This window comes from Channa argus, chromosome 9, assembly GCF_033026475.1.
Source record: "Channa argus isolate prfri chromosome 9, Channa argus male v1.0, whole genome shotgun sequence".
NCBI lineage: Eukaryota > Metazoa > Chordata > Actinopteri > Anabantiformes > Channidae > Channa > Channa argus.
The window spans coordinates 4,837,298-4,856,393 of record NC_090205.1 but is presented as its reverse complement, the minus strand read 5'-3'; the positions used below and the strand labels follow the sequence as shown (position 1 = coordinate 4,856,393).

Here is a 19,096-nt window from a genome sequence, read left to right as displayed (position 1 = left end):
CGTCACTCAATCAAACTGGCTGGAGTTTACCAATTTTCAACAAAAATGTTACAAAGCAGAAAGACTTAATATATAGACTCATGTACATATACCAGTCAGGGCTGGTTTAAAATACTATCTCACTGCTTTATGGGAAATATACTGTGTATTCTTTGGGGTTCGACCATGTAGAAGTGATTAAAGGAATTTGTTGAGTTGAGGGAGCCACTCACCTGTTCGAGGTTTCTTCTAGGAAGTTTTTCCTCCACAGTGTGGCCCAGTGTTTGGTCAAGGTGGATTTATAGACTTTTTTGTATAAATGTGTAGGGTCTTATTGTGTTAAGTGCCTTGAGATGATTTTTGTTGTGCTTTGGCTGAATTGAACTGAACCTACTGTTTCTGCATTACATTAGATATTTTGTCGAGTTTGCATGTTCTCCCCGGGCTTGCGTGGGTTCTCTGGTTTGCCCGGGTTGGCCCTGGGATAGACTGGTGACCCGCCCAGGGTTGACCCTGTCACTCTCCCTTTGAGATCTGAGACAGGCCGCAGCCCACCCCCTGTGACCCTGATAAGATAAGCGGTTACAGATAATTGATGGATGGATTATATTTCAAAAAATGTTTTCAAGCTGATTCATAGCAAAATAACCGTCCTAAATAACTGTAATTCACACAGTACAAAATAAGTATCCACTGTTCCACTTGTATGTAATTCGTTGAGCAGCTGTATTTACAGAAATGTAACCATTTTTACACGAAGTAACCAAAACATAACAAAACTATATTACGTAGGGAAACCAAATACAGCAGAAAAAGAACAAAACGTGCATTTGCAACTTTGATGCCAAGCTTTTGGCTTTGACTAGATAACATTCACACTGACAATATTCCAGCTGCTCAAAAATATCTTAAGTAACTTGAATAAATCACCTTAAAATAAAAATAAAAAATTGTTTGCTTTATCCTATTTAAGGCTTCATGTACACAGAGATGTGCACTAATGTATATACTGATATGTCAGACTACCGTGGTCGAAAAAAGAATACTCATGTCTATGAATTGTCCATTTGCCAGTCAGAGGGCCAAACTGTGTGTTTTGTAATGTGAAAATGAGACTATTGTTTTTATCGCGCTCATTTCCCTATGGAAAAATCCATTCTAAAGTCTTCTAGGGCATCCAGTCACATGGAAACGTGACAAATGCCCCTCGGCACTCTATAGGCCTCTATACCATGTTGCTGGGTCAGGGGTTTACACAATGGGAGCAACAGATTCTTTGGGTTTGGTCAGGTATAAAAGTAACCGTTAAACCAGGACCACCATCAGTGCTACAGCAACACCGTTCTCTGAAGAACTAACACAACCACCATGAGCATGGGCAGGGTAAGCACACTCACCCCACACTCCCTCAACTGTATTTTGTTGATTATCAGTTCATTCATCAGATCATTCCTGGGCTCAAATCTCCCTACATTCTTTCCAGATCATCTTCTACGAGGACAGGAACTTCCAGGGTCGCTCCTATGAGTGCATGAGCGACTGCTCTGACATGACCTCCTACCTGAGCAGGTGTCACTCCTGCAGGGTGGAGAGCGGCTGCTTCATGGTCTACGACCGTCCCAACTACATGGGAAACCAGTATTTCATGAGGAGGGGCGAGTATGCCGACTACATGAGCACGATGGGAATGAGAGACTGCATCAGGTCCTGTCGTATGATCCCCATGGTGAGAGTGAAAGTGAATGGTTGGGTAATAACAGTCCACATGTTTTTGTGAGTCCAAATTAAGACTAAAACTGTTTTCCAATTAACAGCACAGGGGCCAGTACAGGATGAGGATCTACGAGAGGGAGAACTTCGGCGGTCAGATGTATGAGCTGATGGACGACTGCAACAACATCATGGACCGCTACCGTATGTCCGACTGCATGTCCTGCCACGTGATGGACGGCCACTGGCTGATGTACGAGCAGCCCCACTACAGAGGCAGGATGATGTACCTAAGGCCCGGAGAGTACAGGAGCTTCAGGGACATGGGCATGGGAGGCACGAGGTTCATGAGCATGAAGCGTATTGTGGACTTCTAGAAAGAGACGGGCAGAATATATCTAAATAAGTCAAAATAATAAAACCTTTTTTGACAAAGTTCTTGTACCTGTTGTTTCATCCATTAAAGTTTAGCGGATCACTGAGCGGCCACAAGTGTTAAAATTCTAGCACCTACTCACTTGGCATGTTTTCATCATCTCTTCACTCCTAAAAAATCTTAATGTGTGAATTACACTCTTACATAACTACGTTCCAACTTTTAGGATCTGCCAAATAACTAGATCTAAACGTACATGACAACCAGGGCTTAACACCTGCCCACCCACCTAGCACGTGTGGATTTCAGTGGTGGGTCACAGTCACTCCCACTAGCTACTTGAATTTTATATAAATATTGTCTCATGTCCATCTGAAATCAATTGCAATTTGCCACCACAGCAATACAACTACCACGAGCACTACCTGCGCTCAGTGTTTGTTTATTAGTCCATCGTGAAGAGTATTATCTGGCGACAACACATGGGACTGTACACAAGATGTCCCTGTGGAGAAAAGAGTAGAGACGTGAACCAGAGGAGCTATGTGGTGGCAAATATAAGATGTACCAAAATCCACAGATGGACCTGACAATAATTCCATCCATCCATCATTGTGGGGGACCTGGAGCCACCTTTATCCCAGCTGTCATAGGGCGAGTGGCTGGCTCTACCCTGGACAGTCTATCTCAGGGCCAACCCAGACAAACCAGAGAACCAAGAAAGCCGGGGGAGAACATGCAAACTCCACACAGAAAGGAAACGGCTAGCAAGGAAATTTGGACCGGAGACCTTCTAGCTTTGAGGCAGCAACACTTAACACTACACCACCGTGCCGCCCTGTCACAATAATTAAATTATCGAATTATTATACAACATATGGAAACGACTTTGATAGTAGTTCTTGAAATTGTTTTCGCTTTCCCTGAGCCGAATGCTGATCAGCAATCTAATCAAACCGTAGAGTAGAAATGTATCTCTACTTTTAACTCCAGATGGGAATTGGAGAGGAACAAGAACAAGTCTTTCTTGATGCAACTGAACTGTAACCTGATCATTTTCCTTTGTGTGTACTGTCTGCTTCGGTCAAAAGTTGCGGGTCTGCAGATGAGGGGGGTTCATGATGTAGGTCTTCTGTAATTTGCAGCTAGAGAGTAGTCTTTCTGTAGTTTAGGATTTCTAAGCTGATAAAACACAAAATGTCACGATCTTTCATGCATTCATCAAACACACCCGTGGAACATACAAAGTGATAACAGAAGAAGTAATGGCAACAGTTTTTTATTAACTGGTTGAACCTCCTTTGTCGACAAAAACCTCAAGTAAGCGCTTCCTGTAGCTGTGGATTAGACCGGCACAACGTTCAGGCAGAATTTTGCGACATGCATCCTTACAGATCTACTTCAGTTCAGCCATATTCTTAAAAGTGTCCGGTGTTAACAGCTCTCTTTGTGTCCTTCCACAGGATCTTTATTGGATTGAGGTCTGGACTCTGGCTGGGTCCCTCCAAAAGGTGGATTTTGGTTCTCTGAAGCCAGTCTGTAATGCAGTAGGGTCATTATCCTACTGTAGGATACCTTGAGAATCTTGGGAATTCTTTTTCCCTTCCACAATAGCAAATGGTCCAATGGTCCAGGTACAGAAACAGCAAAGGAGCCACAAATCATGATGCTCGCTCTATTGTACTTCATTTGTGGGATGATGTTTTCGTCGGGTAGCACGGTGGTGGAGCGGTTAGCCCTGCCACATCACAGCTAAAAGGTCGGCGGTTTGATCATCCTGCTTTGTGCCTTTGGCGTGATCTCGGCTAAGTGCCCACTTGATTGAAGAGAAGCCACAGGAATATATTCTTCTCCGTTACAGTATATTTAACCGTGGACTGATGACTATCTGAAGTCATTTAAATACTCTGTAACTTCTTCTATCTACATGCAAACCGACAACTCTTGATCATAGGTCTTCTAGGATCTTTTTTGTGAGCCATGGCTCACATCAGCTGATGCACGCCGACACTGTTTGATTGGTTTTGTAGGTCAAGTTGGTTCTAAACTGCACCTTCATTCTCGTTTCATTGACATAAGTGACTTCAGTGTTACCATAATTTTTACCAGCATCTCGTTGTATGTTTAATGGGTATCTTCAATAAAGACGTGGAAGATCATGATTGTTTGTGTTTGGTTTGTATTCTGTCAAAAATGCTGTCGTTGTTAATATTTGTAACTTTGATGAAGATGAGATCACGTTTTATGGCCAATAAATGCAGAAAAGCAGCAAAGTATGAACACTGGCATTACTTTTTCTTGCAACTGTATATGTTTTCCTGCTCCTTTGTTGCATAATTATGGAAATCAGTAACATCTTAAACTCTGTGCAGGAGTTAAAGGTACTGTTATTAATTTAGAACCATGTGCTTATATACTTTGTTTATATATATATGATTCCACATGCTACATACATTTAGATGTGAACACATCTATATGAATTACTTTTATTCCTGGCAAGGTTAGATATGGCATATCTAATAATTGTATCGGATAAGTTATTATATGGTAAAACACAGTTGTAATAATATAAAATGTCTTGATAGACTTGTCATTGTGTAATTGTAATCGTACATACTGTATAATATACTTTGATAATCATGCTTGTCCTTATATCAGCAAATACATTTTATCTGAACATCTGAACTGAGTTGATCAAATGGTTAAATTGCAAAGTTACTATGTTTGTTACATAGGGAATAAAACAAATTTAGAAAAAATCTGCCCAACGCACATCATACACACAGTTCATGAAGGTCACACGGGCAACCCATTCATGTTATGTCAAGCATTGTTGAACGTGCTTTCTGTAATGGAGACAAGGCCTTTATAAAGGTTCCCGCTGCCTGAAAAAAGTAGACATGAACCCTGCAGGCATTCTGTGGGCTTGAATGGCGTGTTGCTGAGTAAGGGGTTCTCTGAAGGGGCCACCGGTTCTTTGGTCAGGTATAAAAGGAAAGGGTTAAACCAGGTAGGAGAGCAGCACAGGAGCCGCAGCAACAACACATCTGCAGCCGACATGAGTAACACCGGCATGAGCATGAGGGGAAAGGTACAGTCCAAAATTATTTTCGACTAACCAGTAATTAGTTTCTACACATACTTTGATGCGTTTTTTCTTAAACATCGCATTTCACTTTTTCCAGATCATCTTCTACGAGGACAGGAACTTCCAGGGTCGCTCCTATGAGTGCACGAGCGACTGCGCTGACATGACCTCCTACCTGAGCAGGTGTCACTCCTGCAGGGTGGAGAGCGGCTGCTTCATGGTCTACGAGCGTCCCAACTACATGGGAAACCAGTATTTCATGAGGAGGGGCGAGTACGCCGACTACATGAACATGATGGGAATGTCAGACTGCATCAAGTCCTGTCGTGTGATCCCCATGGTGAGTGTAAAGCGGCATCCATCATTCTGTGGTTATGAAAAACACATGAAGTGTAAATCAACATTACATTTACTTATTTTGATGTATTATTTTCTGAAAAACAGCACAGGGGCCAGTTCAGGATGAGGATCTACGAGAGGGAGAACTTCGGGGGTCAGATGTATGAGCTGATGGACGACTGCGACAACATCATGGAACGTTACCGTATGTCCGACTGCATGTCCTGCCACGTGATGGACGGCCACTGGCTGATGTACGAGCAGCCCCACTACAGAGGCAGGATGATGTACCTGAGGCCCGGAGAGTACAGGAGCTTCAGGGACATGGGCCTGAGCGGCACGAGGTTCATGAGCATGAGGCGTATCGTGGATTCCTGCTACTAAATGTTCACTGAATGTGTCAATTACAAGTCAATAAAGTAACTGCTGCACTACTTTGAATTTTGTCATCTACTATCCAAATGCCACATTAAAAGACTGTACAATAGCAACTGGTAGTAGCTATTAAGCTGCTATAAATTATACATTTTAAGAGACATTTTACAGATAAACCCCACAGAAAAATTTGCATGAACATATTTAGCGTACACAATGTTGAAAACAACTTTGTTTTAGAGATGCAGCTGCAGTCACCCTGTGATGTTGCTATCAGTAGCCACTTAACCTAACTGATGTTAGCTTATGGCTGTTGTTAATCCAACACGGCAAAACTCACAGAAAGATATATTACTCTTATAGTGGGATCTTAGGATTTATACAAGTACCACTTCGGTAAGAGAATCACAAATTTCAGTTTTGTGCAACGCTTTCACATACAATATAAGAATAATGATTGTTGGAAGGCTCTCACTGCCAGTGGGTTGACAGGGAATGTTCATGGCCCAAAGAACCGCATTCAGATATTTAGATGAACTCTTGACTGTTACTGCAGCGCCATTGCCAAGGCTAATTTATAGAAATCGTCCAGATTAAAAAGGCAAAAATATTTATTCACGCTGACCTTTAGGGACACCTCCAATTCACACAGGTCATTAAACATCTAAGAAGCGGACAAGTTTCTGGAGCACAGTTATGCAGCCCCACAGAACCATGTGGGGAAACATTTAAAGAGAGACTTTCAACTTGCTTTCTATGGCTTTAGTTTAGGGTGTAAATGGGCATTAACGCTTTTCAAACTTGCCTTTGCCTTCCCCATATTCAAATATTTCTCCTCCAGAAACTCCTCCAGATGACATGAGGCGGAAGAGTTTTCGTCATTAGGAGTTCAGGTGATGTCGTCTGGAGGAGCTCTGGAAAAGCAAGTCGACCACGTTCCCAAACTCTGAGCAACAAGATGACATAATCCAACCTGAAGGTTCCTCCAAGTGATTTCATCTGGAGGCATATTTCACCTACAACTAAAGAGACATTTTATGACATTTCTTTATATCTTCTACCCAAACTAGGACCAGAGGAACCACGTTAAATATCAGTGAAGGCGTTCTTTAATGCGGATCCCAGCCTTGCTTCAAATGATATAAATCATTTCATATTGAAAGGCAGCATTGCTTTAAGTCTTGCACCAACTTCAGACGTCGTTTTGCTCTATGCAAGTGTTTTGGATTTACAGTAATACGCTTTATGAAACTGCTTGTCTCCGACTGTGTTTTCTAATGTTGTGTGCTGACATCTACGCACACGGTCGGACAGAACAGTGTGTCTATAACAGACTGGTATTTTATACAATGACCAATTCTTCGAATTTTACGTACAATATATATATAGACTCCACAGAAAAACAAATCAGGAACTTGCCACAGAACAAATAAGTAAACAAAGGCACGAAACAACTTTTCCTAACTTCTTCCCACAGACACTAAATCTAACAATGAACCGTGTCTTCTCATAAGGGAGCCCCCACGGTCTGCAGCCTGGACTGGGATGTTTCATTACTGCGTGTCATTTTTAAAAGACTATAATTTCGTTTGTGACCGTCCTGCGTTATAAACTCTTACAAAACAGTTAGTTCCGACCAAGAAATTTGACTGGACACGAGCCTATAACAGCACTGGGACATTGTATGTGTCCCTCCGCCTCACAGCTGTTCTAATAACCCTTAGTTCACCAGCTTAATGCTACAGTGTGAAAAGCACGGGAAAAACACACAAAGAGTTCACGACACCAATAAAATATGACTGCACAGAATGTGTTGCGGAACACAAAATTTTAGCCTAAACAAAAGACGCGTTCCACTGCAGGTCTGAAGTTATTGGAGACCATCCACTGGGACCAGTAGAAGACGGAGCAGTGGACTGTGGGATCAACTTATTGTCCCACCAAAGCAGCGCTCTTTTCTCTGGTTGCACCATAAATGGAAACACACAGCTAAATGTACATGAATGAAAATATCTGGCCACGGCTGTTTATGTTGCTTAGCAACAGTCAAGTCGGGTACAGTCTCGGTTCTGTTTGTGCTGGCGGAGCTGAACAACCGATTAAATAAACAAACAATAATCTGTTGTGGATCATTACTGTCAACGAATAAATAGCATTTGCAGAACTGTTGTATAAAAGCAATATCACACTCGAGGTCGTGCTGTTGGACCAAATCTCAGCATGACTGTGACCCGGCCAAAGATATCACAGCTGTACAACAGCGCTCCCTCTTATATGACATTGCTTTTTCATATACTGCTTAGAAATACTGACTACATATAGATGTGGAAACATGTATGTGCCTATAATATGAGGCTGATTTATGCAGTTTATTTATTTACTCCGTGTCAATAAAGTCATGATCTCATTTTCAAGATCAGGGAACGTTTTCAGTCATAAACTGTCAGCAAACAAACACAATGTACATTTTCAGAGCAACTACAAGATTAATTTTACTCAAAGCATTCCTGGCAAGGTTAGATATGGCATATGTAATAATTGTATCGAATAATTTATTATATGGTAAAACACAGTTGTAATAACATAAAATGTCTTGATAGACTTCATTTATTGTCACTGTGTAATTGTAATTGTACATAATGTATAATATACTTTGATAATCTTGCTTGTCCTTATATCAGCAAATACATTTTATTGTGTTATAAACAATTTCCACATTATGGATGCTAAATACATGAAGATGTGAACACAGCTATATGAAGTACTTTCCCACATCTGCACTGACTTGATCAAATGGTTAAATTGCAAAGCTACTATTTTTGTTACATAGGAAATAAAAGAAAACTCTGCCCAACACACGTCATACACACAGTTCATGAAGGTCACATGGGCAACCCACTCATGTCATGTCAAGCATTGTTGAACGTGCTTTTCTGCAATGAGAGATAAAGGTTCCCGCTGCCTGAAAAAAGTAGACATGAACCCTGCAGGCATTCTGTGGGCTTGAATGGCGTGTTGCTGAGTAAGGGGTTCTCTGAAGGGGCCACCGGTTCTTTGGTCAGGTATAAAAGGAAAGGGTTAAACCAGGTAGGAGAGCAGCACAGGAGCCGCAGCAACAACACATCTGCAGCCGACATGAGTAACACCGGCATGAGCATGAGGGGAAAGGTACAGTCCAAAATTATTTTCGACTAACCAGTAATTAGTTTCTACATTTACTTTGCTGCTGTTTTTCTTGAACATCGCATTTCACTTTTTCCAGATCATCTTCTACGAGGACAGGAACTTCCAGGGTCGCTCCTATGAGTGCACGAGCGACTGCGCTGACATGACCTCCTACCTGAGCAGGTGTCACTCCTGCAGGGTGGAGAGCGGCTGCTTCATGGTCTACGAGCGTCCCAACTACATGGGAAACCAGTATTTCATGAGGAGGGGCGAGTACGCCGACTACATGAACATGATGGGAATGTCAGACTGCATCAAGTCCTGTCGTGTGATCCCCATGGTGAGTGTAAAGCGGCATCCATCATTCTGTGGTTATGAAAAACACATGAAGTGTAAATCCACATTACATTTACTTATTTTCATGTATTATTTCCTGAAAAACAGCACAGGGGCCAGTTCAGGATGAGGATCTACGAGAGGGAGAACTTCGGGGGTCAGATGTATGAGCTGATGGACGACTGCGACAACATCATGGAACGTTACCGTATGTCCGACTGCATGTCCTGCCACGTGATGGACGGCCACTGGCTGATGTACGAGCAGCCCCACTACAGAGGCAGGATGATGTACCTGAGGCCCGGAGAGTACAGGAGCTTCAGGGACATGGGCCTGAGCGGCACGAGGTTCATGAGCATGAGGCGTATCGTGGATTCCTGCTACTAAATGTTCACTGAATGTGTCAATTACAAGTCAATAAAGTAACTGCTGCACTACTTTGAATTTTGTCAAGTTTGTCCATATGCCAAAGTGAAAAAATTGTACAATAATATACTAGTCATTAAGTTCACTTACAGTAATGAAGCAACCATCTGCTAGCAGCTATTGGAACACGATTTCATTTTTATGGCCCCTAAGTTTAGTGTTTTCTCAACAGCAATGTCAGCGGAAGAACCAAGACAAGACCAAATTTAAAGCCATTCACCATATAACTGTCGGCCATTGAATAAAATGGTCAGCACACCAGCCTCATATGAAATGAGGAAACCTTCATGTGTTGTGGAGCTCGAGCTGGGCGAACATCAACTCCATCCTAAAAAAAAAAGAAGGCCCCACTTGGAGCTTCTCCCCTCTGCTATGTGTCACAGAGCTCCGTTTGTCATCAGAACAGGTCGTTACACTCATTAACAGCTGACCACATTAAAGCTGCTCATCCTGTACCGTACATGTTGGACATACTGAAACTCAACCACGACATCCTCACAACAAGGAACTGAGTGTAAATACACACTGCACCTTACCCACCCCCAGAATCGAGCAGGGACTGACACTCGAGACTTGCATTTGGTTGTCTTTGTCATTCCTATATTCTCGGTATCATGTTGAACACATTCGGCACGGTTCTGTAGAATTGCCGACAACTGGAATCAAATACTTTGTGCGTTTTAGTGTCTGTGTTTCTAGGTTGAGGAATATTGTTTTATCAATTAAATGATACATAGAGGTTTTTCACTCGGTAACTCTATGCAGTGGGGGTGTTTTACTTTGGCGGGATGGTCTATTACACTATTGTTAAATAGTAACTGCCCCATGACGCATGTCAGTCATTTGAATAGGAATTGTTACAGGGAAATGTCAAACATAATTAAGCTTATGCACAATATAATAATACAGCTGATGCTCTATTGATCCTCGTGGCCAAGCTGTTGTTAAACAGCTGCACATAGGTTGTTGCACTAGTTCAAGGGTTTCAGAATTTTGTCCACTTCAACATGTGACCAAGTGGAACTGGGAACGAAACCACCAAACCCGGAGCTCAGACTATTGCTCTGCTTGGTCGCAGTCCAGCCATGTATAATAAAATACCTACAGCAAAACCACCCTGTACAAACACGCACTCTGTAGGGAGTATTTTCATTTGTCGTCCCTTCAGAAATTCTTTTCTTATGTGACATAAGCACAGATGTTACGCACACACACACAAAACCTGTGTAAAAATAAAGAGATGAACAAAATTACAATAATAAACTTGGGTGTTTGTCGTTTGTCTACTCTGCGTAAAAAAATCTACATTAGATCTACAGTGACACACCATTATAGTGCATCATTTCACACTGAAACTATTCACAAGGAGGAACTAAGACTGAACGTAACTGAACTGCCACTGGCATGTTGAAACAGGATTAAGCAACCTCGGAATGGACAAAAATAGCCTTTGTGCACCTGGTCAAAAGGGTAAAATTTCTAGTCTTCGAAGGCCCAGTCACATGATTGTACGACACAGTAGCAAAGGCCTGTACAGCACTCTATACCATGTTGCTGGGTCAGGGGTTTAAACAATGGGGGCCCACTGACTCTGTAGGGCTTGGTGAAGTATAAAAGCAAGGGTTAAACTGAACGGGGCAGCAGTGCAGCGGTAGCGGTAGCAATAGCAGCAGCTCACCTACAAGTATGTCCACCACTGACATGAGCATGGGCAAGGTAAGGTTCACGATCATTTCACACACAAATTCTGAATGTTGGAGCTCATGCAGGAAATGAAAAAGGTATCTCGTTGTATTTCCAGATCATCTTCTACGAGGACAGGAACTTCCAGGGTCGCTCCTATGAGTGCATGAGCGACTGCGCTGACATGTCCTCCTACCTGAGCAGGTGTCACTCCTGCAGGGTGGAGAGCGGCTGCTTCATGGTCTACGACCGTCCCAACTACATGGGAAACCAGTATTTCATGAGGAGGGGCGAGTACGCCGACTACATGAGCACGATGGGATGGAGCGGCGGCATCAGGTCCTGTCGTATGATCCCCATGGTGAGTGTAAAGCGGCATCCATCATTCTGTGGTTATGAAAAACACATGAAGTGTAAATCCACATTACATTTACTTATTTTGATGTATTATTTCCTGAAAAACAGCACAGGGGCCAGTTCAGGATGAGGATCTACGAGAGGGAGAACTTCGGGGGTCAGATGTATGAGCTGATGGACGACTGCGACAACATCATGGACCGCTACCGTATGTCCGACTGCATGTCCTGCCACGTGATGGACGGCCACTGGCTGATGTACGAGCAGCCCCACTACAGAGGCAGGATGATGTACCTGAGGCCCGGAGAGTACAGGAGCTTCAGGGACATGGGCATGAGTGGCACGAGGTTCATGAGCATGAGGCGTATCGTGGACATGTGCTAGACATTTTCATTTTGAATAAAAAATGAAAACATGAAACATAAACTTGATTTCTTTGATATTTTCCTCTCCGTTCATATCAACACACTCCTGTGACTCCATGTAAAACATGAAAGAAATAAGAAGGATCACTAATACATGAAGCAGTTTCCAAACAAACAGCTTATTGCTTGTCCAACTGCAAATGAAAATGTTTAAAACAAACAAGCTATAAACAGTAAAAATCATGGACACACAGCACACAACATTCATTATAGTTAGAATTAAATATCGCATATCAAACAAGTTTGCAAACACACATTCTCCAATAGAAAATGTCATAAAACACAATACTAGTATTCTTTGCAGATTATTATTAATATTACTATCAAGTTTAAAGTTAGTTACCAACATGACCAATAAACATATTTTGTTCACACTAATCTCCATAATGTCATTTGCTTTGATTCAAAGCAAACAGAAAGACAACTTACCAATCTCATGTAATGGTTATGAAGATGTAGTAAGAATTAGCATATTATTCTGTCTTTATAAGAAAATGAGTTTGTGAGTTTCTTCCTGTGTCCATGTGTTTGATTTATGATTTAGGACATTAGCTGGCAGCCCTGGGCTGAGTGAACATGTCTTCAATGCTGCTCAGAATTCACAATATTGTTATATTATTATTATTATTATTATTATTATTATTATTATTATTATTATTATTATTATTATTATTATTATTATTATTATTATTATTATTATTATTATTATTATTATTACTATTTTATAGTATTGTTATTATTAAATGCAAGCGACAGATATGGAGATATATATACAGTATATATCTACAGTGGGTGCAAAAGTTTGCAACCTCTTATTTTGAAATTTCAAAACAAAACGTTTTTTTCATCAACATAATATTTAATCCACATTCACCTACAAATGTATGAATGCTCCCTTAATCAGAAACGCATTAAAAATGATTTTTAACGAGTTAATCATGGGGCTGCCAAGATTGTGTTTCATTAACATAACATGTAATGCGCGTCCAGCTAGTATAAATACAAATACAAATATAAAATATGATTAAAGTTAATTTTTAATTGACTTATCAAGGAGGATGCAAATGTTTGCACTAATGCAAGTTTGGTTATTTTTAACTATAGCTGTTTTTAACAAACGCTTATATCAATGAATACTGCAAACCGATGAGTTCAGCATGCAGTGCACAACATAAAGTAAATTAATGTAATCATGCGGACAGCTGATGGCCCCGCATGGGTTCTTCATGTGTGCAATGAATATAAAAGAGATACAAATACTCCTGAAGTAAATAAAAAGGGCACGTTTTTGTACTGAGATGTTCTTAGTAACTAGGTTTAAACTGCTTTTCTGTGCCAGTGTGTTATTTCGAAACCGGAGATCTTGTTAAAATTCAGAGCTTTGAAATGACTGATGCAGGAACCGTTTGATCTAGAATGATAGTCCCTGCGAGAGGATACATAATGAGCCCTTTCCCATCAGCATTCGCAAACAGAGGGCCTGACATTGCATGCTGCTGACTCGTGGCTTCTATACAATGGTCCCATCGATTGTTTGCATGTCTCGTTAGGTATAAAAAAGGCTACAATCCAGGATAGGACTGCTATAGCATCGCTCCTTGTATCGGCCACCATGCACGGCAAGGTAGGAAGTACATTTATTTTATCCTGACAGGATTTAATGATGTTGTCCCATGCAGTTTTTGGTTGTATTTCACTACTGTATTGCATCTCTTAGTACCTCTTAGTATCTCTGTAGCTGTTTAGCTGAGATCCATCCGTCATAATGCATGATGCTGATCTTCAGCCGCTCTCTTGGATTTCAGATCATCTTCTACGAGGACAAGAACTTCCAGGGTCGCTCCTATGAGACCAGCAGCGACTGCGCTGACATGTCCTCCCACCTGAGCAGGTGCCACTCCTGCAGGGTGGAGAGCGGCTGCTTCATGGTCTACGAACGCCCCAACTACATGGGTCAGCAGTACTTTCTGAGGAGGGGCGAGTACTCTGATTACCAGCGTATGATGGGCTTCAGTGACTGCATCAGGTCTTGCCGCATGATCCCCATGGTATGATGCTCTGAATTTAGGAAATGCAGAGTATCACGTATAGGAAAGGTTCCATGATAATGACTAACGATGCATATTTGTGTCCTAACAGCACAAAGGTTCCTACAGAATAAGGATCTACGAGAGGGAGAACTTCGGCGGTCAGATGTATGAGCTCATGGACGACTGCGACAACATCCGCGACCGCTACAAAATGTCCGACTGCCAGTCCTGCAACGTGATGGACGGCCACTGGCTGATGTACGAGCAGCCCCACTACAGAGGCAGGATGATGTACCTGAGGCCCGGAGAGTACAGGAGCTTCAGGGACATGGGATACGACAGCATGACCTTCAGCTCCATCAGACGCATCACCGATTCCTGTTAACTTTTCAAAAGGATCTTTCACAATCAACATGGCACACAATTACTAATCATGGTAATCTATTACTTTGACTGCATGATGTAATAAAAACAAAGTGTCAGACCACACGGCTCGCTGATTCTGTTTCCCTCTATGTGAGCACCAGGTTATGAGGCATGACAAGCAAGCAAAATGATCATTTCTCACCATCTCATTTTTATAGATCTTTTGAACAATGTTCACTATAAAGCTTTCTCTTTATTCCTTTTTTTTTTCGGGGGGGGGGGGAAATTAAAATGAACAAACAGTGGTTAAATAACTATTTAAAAATTCATAAATTAGGTTGGCGATTCAAACAAAAACTGTAAAACTGCTAATAAAAGGGTTGATGCTGATGTCATAGTCATGTTTTCTAGTTTTTTTTTAAATACATAAATAGTTGTTTTTCATATAAGATATTTTAAAGAACTTTAAAAGTATAGCACTGGGCTTTGAGTAAAATACGCACACACAAACACACACATATGAAATATTAACAAATATCACTTACTGTATTTTGAAGTAATGCGAGAGCTGCAATCTAAGTGAGCCATGATTTCAATTATCTGATAAACCTTCAGTACAGCTACACAACGAATGCAGTATTGAGTAAGTTCTCTGTATTTGTAGAATTATAAATCTACAGAGATCATACTTACCCCCCAACACTGGGAACTGGATTTGCCTAAAGTTCAGGAAGATGTTTGGCCCCCTTCTTTGAAAGCCTTCAGCAGTCCTGACTGGTTGGGAGTCCTCCCACATTTAAACTGCGTGAGCTCATTAAACCATTGACACCTCGAGCCTCGAACTTCGCCTCATTTTTCCTGGTGTCTTTTGGGTCACGAGTTAAAATGTGGACAGCTGTGAACTGCTGGTGACTGATTCCAACACTGTGTAGTAAGTAGGTTAGAAGTCTACTCTTACTCTGCTCCTCCGTGTCTGGTTTCCACATCACATGGAATTGTGAGTGGGTCCTGGCGGCAAGACTCAACCTGAGGCTGCAAAAAGCAGCCAAAGAAGAATAGAAGCAGGTTTTGCAGCTGATCTGATACAAAGACACAAGACTGATTTTACTCACATTGACAAATAAGAATTCACGGATTGTGACTTTGGGGGTTTTCATGGACAGCTACTGTATCTAATCTGCCTGTGACACATTTAGTGTAAACCTGAACAACTTGCCTTAAGTTTTAAATGTTAGGAGTTCTAGAGTTCACCAACAGTTTACTGACCACTCAAGGCCAGTTCATACTTTCCCTACGTCCTCCAACAGAGACACGCCTGCAGTACACTGACACTTTCTGCCCACGTGCAATTCAAAGCATGATGGGAACGTCACACCAGTGACAATAACAAGAGGAACGGCTCCTTTGTTGTGTTGGACTGAACTACATGAAAACATAAAATTGTGGTTAAGTGTCTGGGACGCCAAAGTTAAAGCTACAAACTTTGGTTACTTTACTTTACTGGCACATGACAAATGTTCTATAACGAGTCCATTGGGGGAGTGTGTAGAGTTTCTCTGTAAGTCAGCAGGTGTGAGAGCATAACGTGCATCTCAGTTGTCGTTTTCTAAATGTCTTTCAGCAATTTATTTAGGATCAAATCATTTCTTTTCAGAGGTTTGATGCTTGTTGATAGAGGAAAAAACAGAAAAAGTGGTTTAACCAACTGAATGAGTTATTTTATCGCAATCAGTTCAAAAGAATATTTAAACCAGTTTCGTTTTTTTTTTGGTTTTTTTTTTTTTGCTTATAGGGCAACTACACCAATTCTCAACCTGCTTTCTATGGCTTCACTTTAGGGGGAAGTTTAAACTTCCCTCTGGAGGATCATGTCATCTGGAGGAGTTTATCCTCCAGATGACATCTTCCGGATGCTCTGGAACAGCAGGTTAACAATGATTACAAACTTCATAGTGTGAGGAACACGATGACATAATCTGAATTTAAGGTTCCTCCGAATTATGTCATCGGGAGCTGTTTTTTAGCTTGAAGTAGACATTTATTTTATTAAAGGGAAGTCAGAGTGACCTTCATTGACATTTATTGATACGTTCTACCCAAACTAAAACCAAAAGAGCCTCTTCGGATCGTGTTCCTTTTCTTTTTACCCAACAAATGTGCTAAAAGATTCATGTATGTTGTATTGTCATAACAATAAAGTTCTCTCCCCTTTACATACAAGGTTTGTCAAATGTATAATAATAATAATAATAATAATAATAATAATAATAATAATAATAATAATAATAATAATAATAATAATTTGCATGAATTAAAGATTTGATTTGATTTGTGTGCATCACAGTATTCAAATGCAGGAACTTTACTAAAAAAGATAATTATATTTTGAATTGCTAATATGTTTTTTAATATATTTTCTTGTGCACGATTGTTTGAAATCTTTTCTACAGTCACTGTTAATCCTTCAGTCCTGAACTGTTCCCAGCCTGTAATTTTTGCAAGCTAATTGCTCAGCTGTGTTTTAGCAAAGAAAATCTGTCCAGGCTCATGTTTGACCTGTTAAACACATCAGAACTGAAGGCAACTTATCTAACGAGCCCGTCGAAAAAAAGGTATGTTTGTGGAAAACACTGTCACTCAGCAGCAAAGACAATACAAAGCGGGGCCTCTTCCCACAAATGCAACCGTCGCAAATCACAATCTGTTAAAGGTCACTTTGAATTGAACTATACACTGGGGCCTCTGCTCCATATTGCTCTGTCAGGAGTTTGAACAATGGGATCATGTATCCTGTGGGTGCCAGGTCAGGTATAAAAGCAACAGAGGGGACATGGAGAAAACTGTGCAGTCATTTTCAGCCAAAACAGTTGTAACTGTAGCCATGACCATGGGCAAGGTGTGTGCAGCTTCTCCTTTTAGCCTGTTCTGATGCTGAGGAGTTATGGTGTCTTCATAATGTTTCCTTGTGTGTGTGGTCTTTTTTCAGATCATCTTCTACGAGGACAGGAACTTCCAGGGTCGCTCCTATGAGACCAGCAGCGACTGCGCTGACATGTCCTCCTACCTGAGCAGGTGCCACTCCTGCAGGGTGGAGAGCGGCTGCTTCATGGTGTACGACCGCACTAACTACATGGGAAACCAGTTTTTCGTCAGGAGGGGAGAGTACTCCGACTACCAGCGTATGGGCATGAGTGATTGCATCAGGTCTTGCCGCACGATTCCCATGGTACTGTAGCTTGTCATCTGCTGTTCATTTAAAAACATGCCATAGATGTGTGGAAGAATATTGACCCTGAGTGCAGGAGGAGGATTTCATGTTTGCTCATTTCACTTCACAGCACAAAGGCCAGTTCAGGATGAGGATCTACGAGAAGGAGAACTTCGGCGGTCAGATGAATGAGCTGATGGACGACTGCGACAACATGATGGACCGCTACCGTATGTCCGACTGCATGTCCTGCCACGTGATGGACGGCCATTGGCTGATGTACGAGCAGCCCCACTACAGAGGCAGGATGATGTACCTGAGGCCCGGAGAGTACAGGAGCTTCAGGGACATGGGCCTGAGTGGCACGAGGTTCATGAGCATGAAGCGTATCGTAGATTCCTGTTATTAAAGTAGCAATGTTTAAAAGCAAGATTTTAAATAAAAATCATTTAAATCTCTTTTAAATGATCTCCTCTGTTACTTACTGCTAATGATCTGAAACAAATTACAACCTGGACTCACACTAAACAGACATTACAGTTGTTACACATAGAAAATGTAGCTCAACATTTTAAACACTAAAATATTAGTGTTCTACTTTTTATTTCAGAAGAAGAGTAGCTACACTTTCACGCCATCAGATGGCAGCATCATCCCATTCTTAATCCGTACCAGTCAAGGGGCTCTGGGTTAAGGAAAATAGTTACACACACATCCTCTACATTTCGCATACAGACACAGATTAATTGTGTGTGTCTGCTCTGCAAAAACAGGCAGATGAAATGTAAAGAGCAAACAGACCAAGTTGTGACCTTAAAAGATTTGAAATGCATTAGTGGGATTGATGCAACAGAACAGCAGAATAAACTAGTATTAGGTGCAACTTTATCTAAATGCAGGTAAACAACCCTCACACATTTTCTCAATTTGGTTAATTAATAGGAATTTAAACAATAAACAAGATTTTTTTAAAAGAATTAGTCTTGAAAAACCCAGTGAAAAGTTCCACATTTTGTCGCTTTACAATCACAAACATAAATGTATTTTATTGGGATTTTATGTGATAGACCAACTCAAAGTGGCAAAGAATTATGAAGTGAAAGGAAAAGGACGGTTTAAAACGTTTCTTCAAATAAATATCTGGAAAGTGTGGCGTGCATTTGTATTCAGCCCTGTTTACTCTGATACCAAGTCCACCTGTGTGTAATTTAATGTGTAATGTAATTTCTTTTT

The 19,096-nt window shown here is 41.2% G+C and overlaps 6 protein-coding genes across 6 annotated transcripts; all 6 read left to right on the top strand.

Moving 5' to 3' along the window:
- The first annotated feature begins 1,310 nt into the window (after positions 1 to 1,310).
- On the top strand, positions 1,311 to 2,074 carry LOC137133541 (gamma-crystallin M3-like). Its single transcript, XM_067517249.1, has 3 exons — positions 1,311 to 1,362; positions 1,463 to 1,705; positions 1,794 to 2,074. Exons 1-3 carry the CDS (start codon positions 1,348 to 1,350, stop codon positions 2,064 to 2,066), a joined length of 531 nt encoding a protein of 176 aa, XP_067373350.1. The 5' UTR covers positions 1,311 to 1,347; the 3' UTR covers positions 2,067 to 2,074.
- A 3,007-nt stretch (positions 2,075 to 5,081) lies between these two features.
- Positions 5,082 to 5,916, top strand: LOC137133544 (gamma-crystallin M3-like). Its single transcript, XM_067517252.1, has 3 exons — positions 5,082 to 5,156; positions 5,251 to 5,493; positions 5,598 to 5,916. The coding sequence occupies exons 1-3, from the start codon at positions 5,124 to 5,126 to the stop codon at positions 5,874 to 5,876; spliced, it is 555 nt and encodes a 184-aa protein (XP_067373353.1). The 5' UTR covers positions 5,082 to 5,123; the 3' UTR covers positions 5,877 to 5,916.
- A 3,056-nt stretch (positions 5,917 to 8,972) lies between these two features.
- LOC137133543 (gamma-crystallin M3-like) lies at positions 8,973 to 9,795 on the top strand. The gene is made up of 3 exons (XM_067517251.1): positions 8,973 to 9,035; positions 9,130 to 9,372; positions 9,477 to 9,795. Exons 1-3 carry the CDS (start codon positions 9,003 to 9,005, stop codon positions 9,753 to 9,755), a joined length of 555 nt encoding a protein of 184 aa, XP_067373352.1. The 5' UTR covers positions 8,973 to 9,002; the 3' UTR covers positions 9,756 to 9,795.
- Positions 9,796 to 11,343: 1,548 nt separating this feature from the next.
- Positions 11,344 to 12,218, top strand: LOC137133538 (gamma-crystallin M3-like). Its single transcript, XM_067517243.1, has 3 exons — positions 11,344 to 11,510; positions 11,596 to 11,838; positions 11,943 to 12,218. The coding sequence occupies exons 1-3, from the start codon at positions 11,481 to 11,483 to the stop codon at positions 12,216 to 12,218; spliced, it is 549 nt and encodes a 182-aa protein (XP_067373344.1). The 5' UTR covers positions 11,344 to 11,480.
- Positions 12,219 to 13,746: 1,528 nt separating this feature from the next.
- On the top strand, positions 13,747 to 14,807 carry LOC137133539 (gamma-crystallin M3-like). The gene is made up of 3 exons (XM_067517244.1): positions 13,747 to 13,883; positions 14,065 to 14,307; positions 14,399 to 14,807. The coding sequence occupies exons 1-3, from the start codon at positions 13,872 to 13,874 to the stop codon at positions 14,672 to 14,674; spliced, it is 531 nt and encodes a 176-aa protein (XP_067373345.1). The 5' UTR covers positions 13,747 to 13,871; the 3' UTR covers positions 14,675 to 14,807.
- Positions 14,808 to 17,506: 2,699 nt separating this feature from the next.
- Positions 17,507 to 18,288, top strand: LOC137133589 (gamma-crystallin M3-like). Its single transcript, XM_067517362.1, has 3 exons — positions 17,507 to 17,551; positions 17,642 to 17,881; positions 17,994 to 18,288. The coding sequence occupies exons 1-3, from the start codon at positions 17,537 to 17,539 to the stop codon at positions 18,270 to 18,272; spliced, it is 534 nt and encodes a 177-aa protein (XP_067373463.1). The 5' UTR covers positions 17,507 to 17,536; the 3' UTR covers positions 18,273 to 18,288.
- The last annotated feature ends 808 nt before the right edge of the window (positions 18,289 to 19,096 follow it).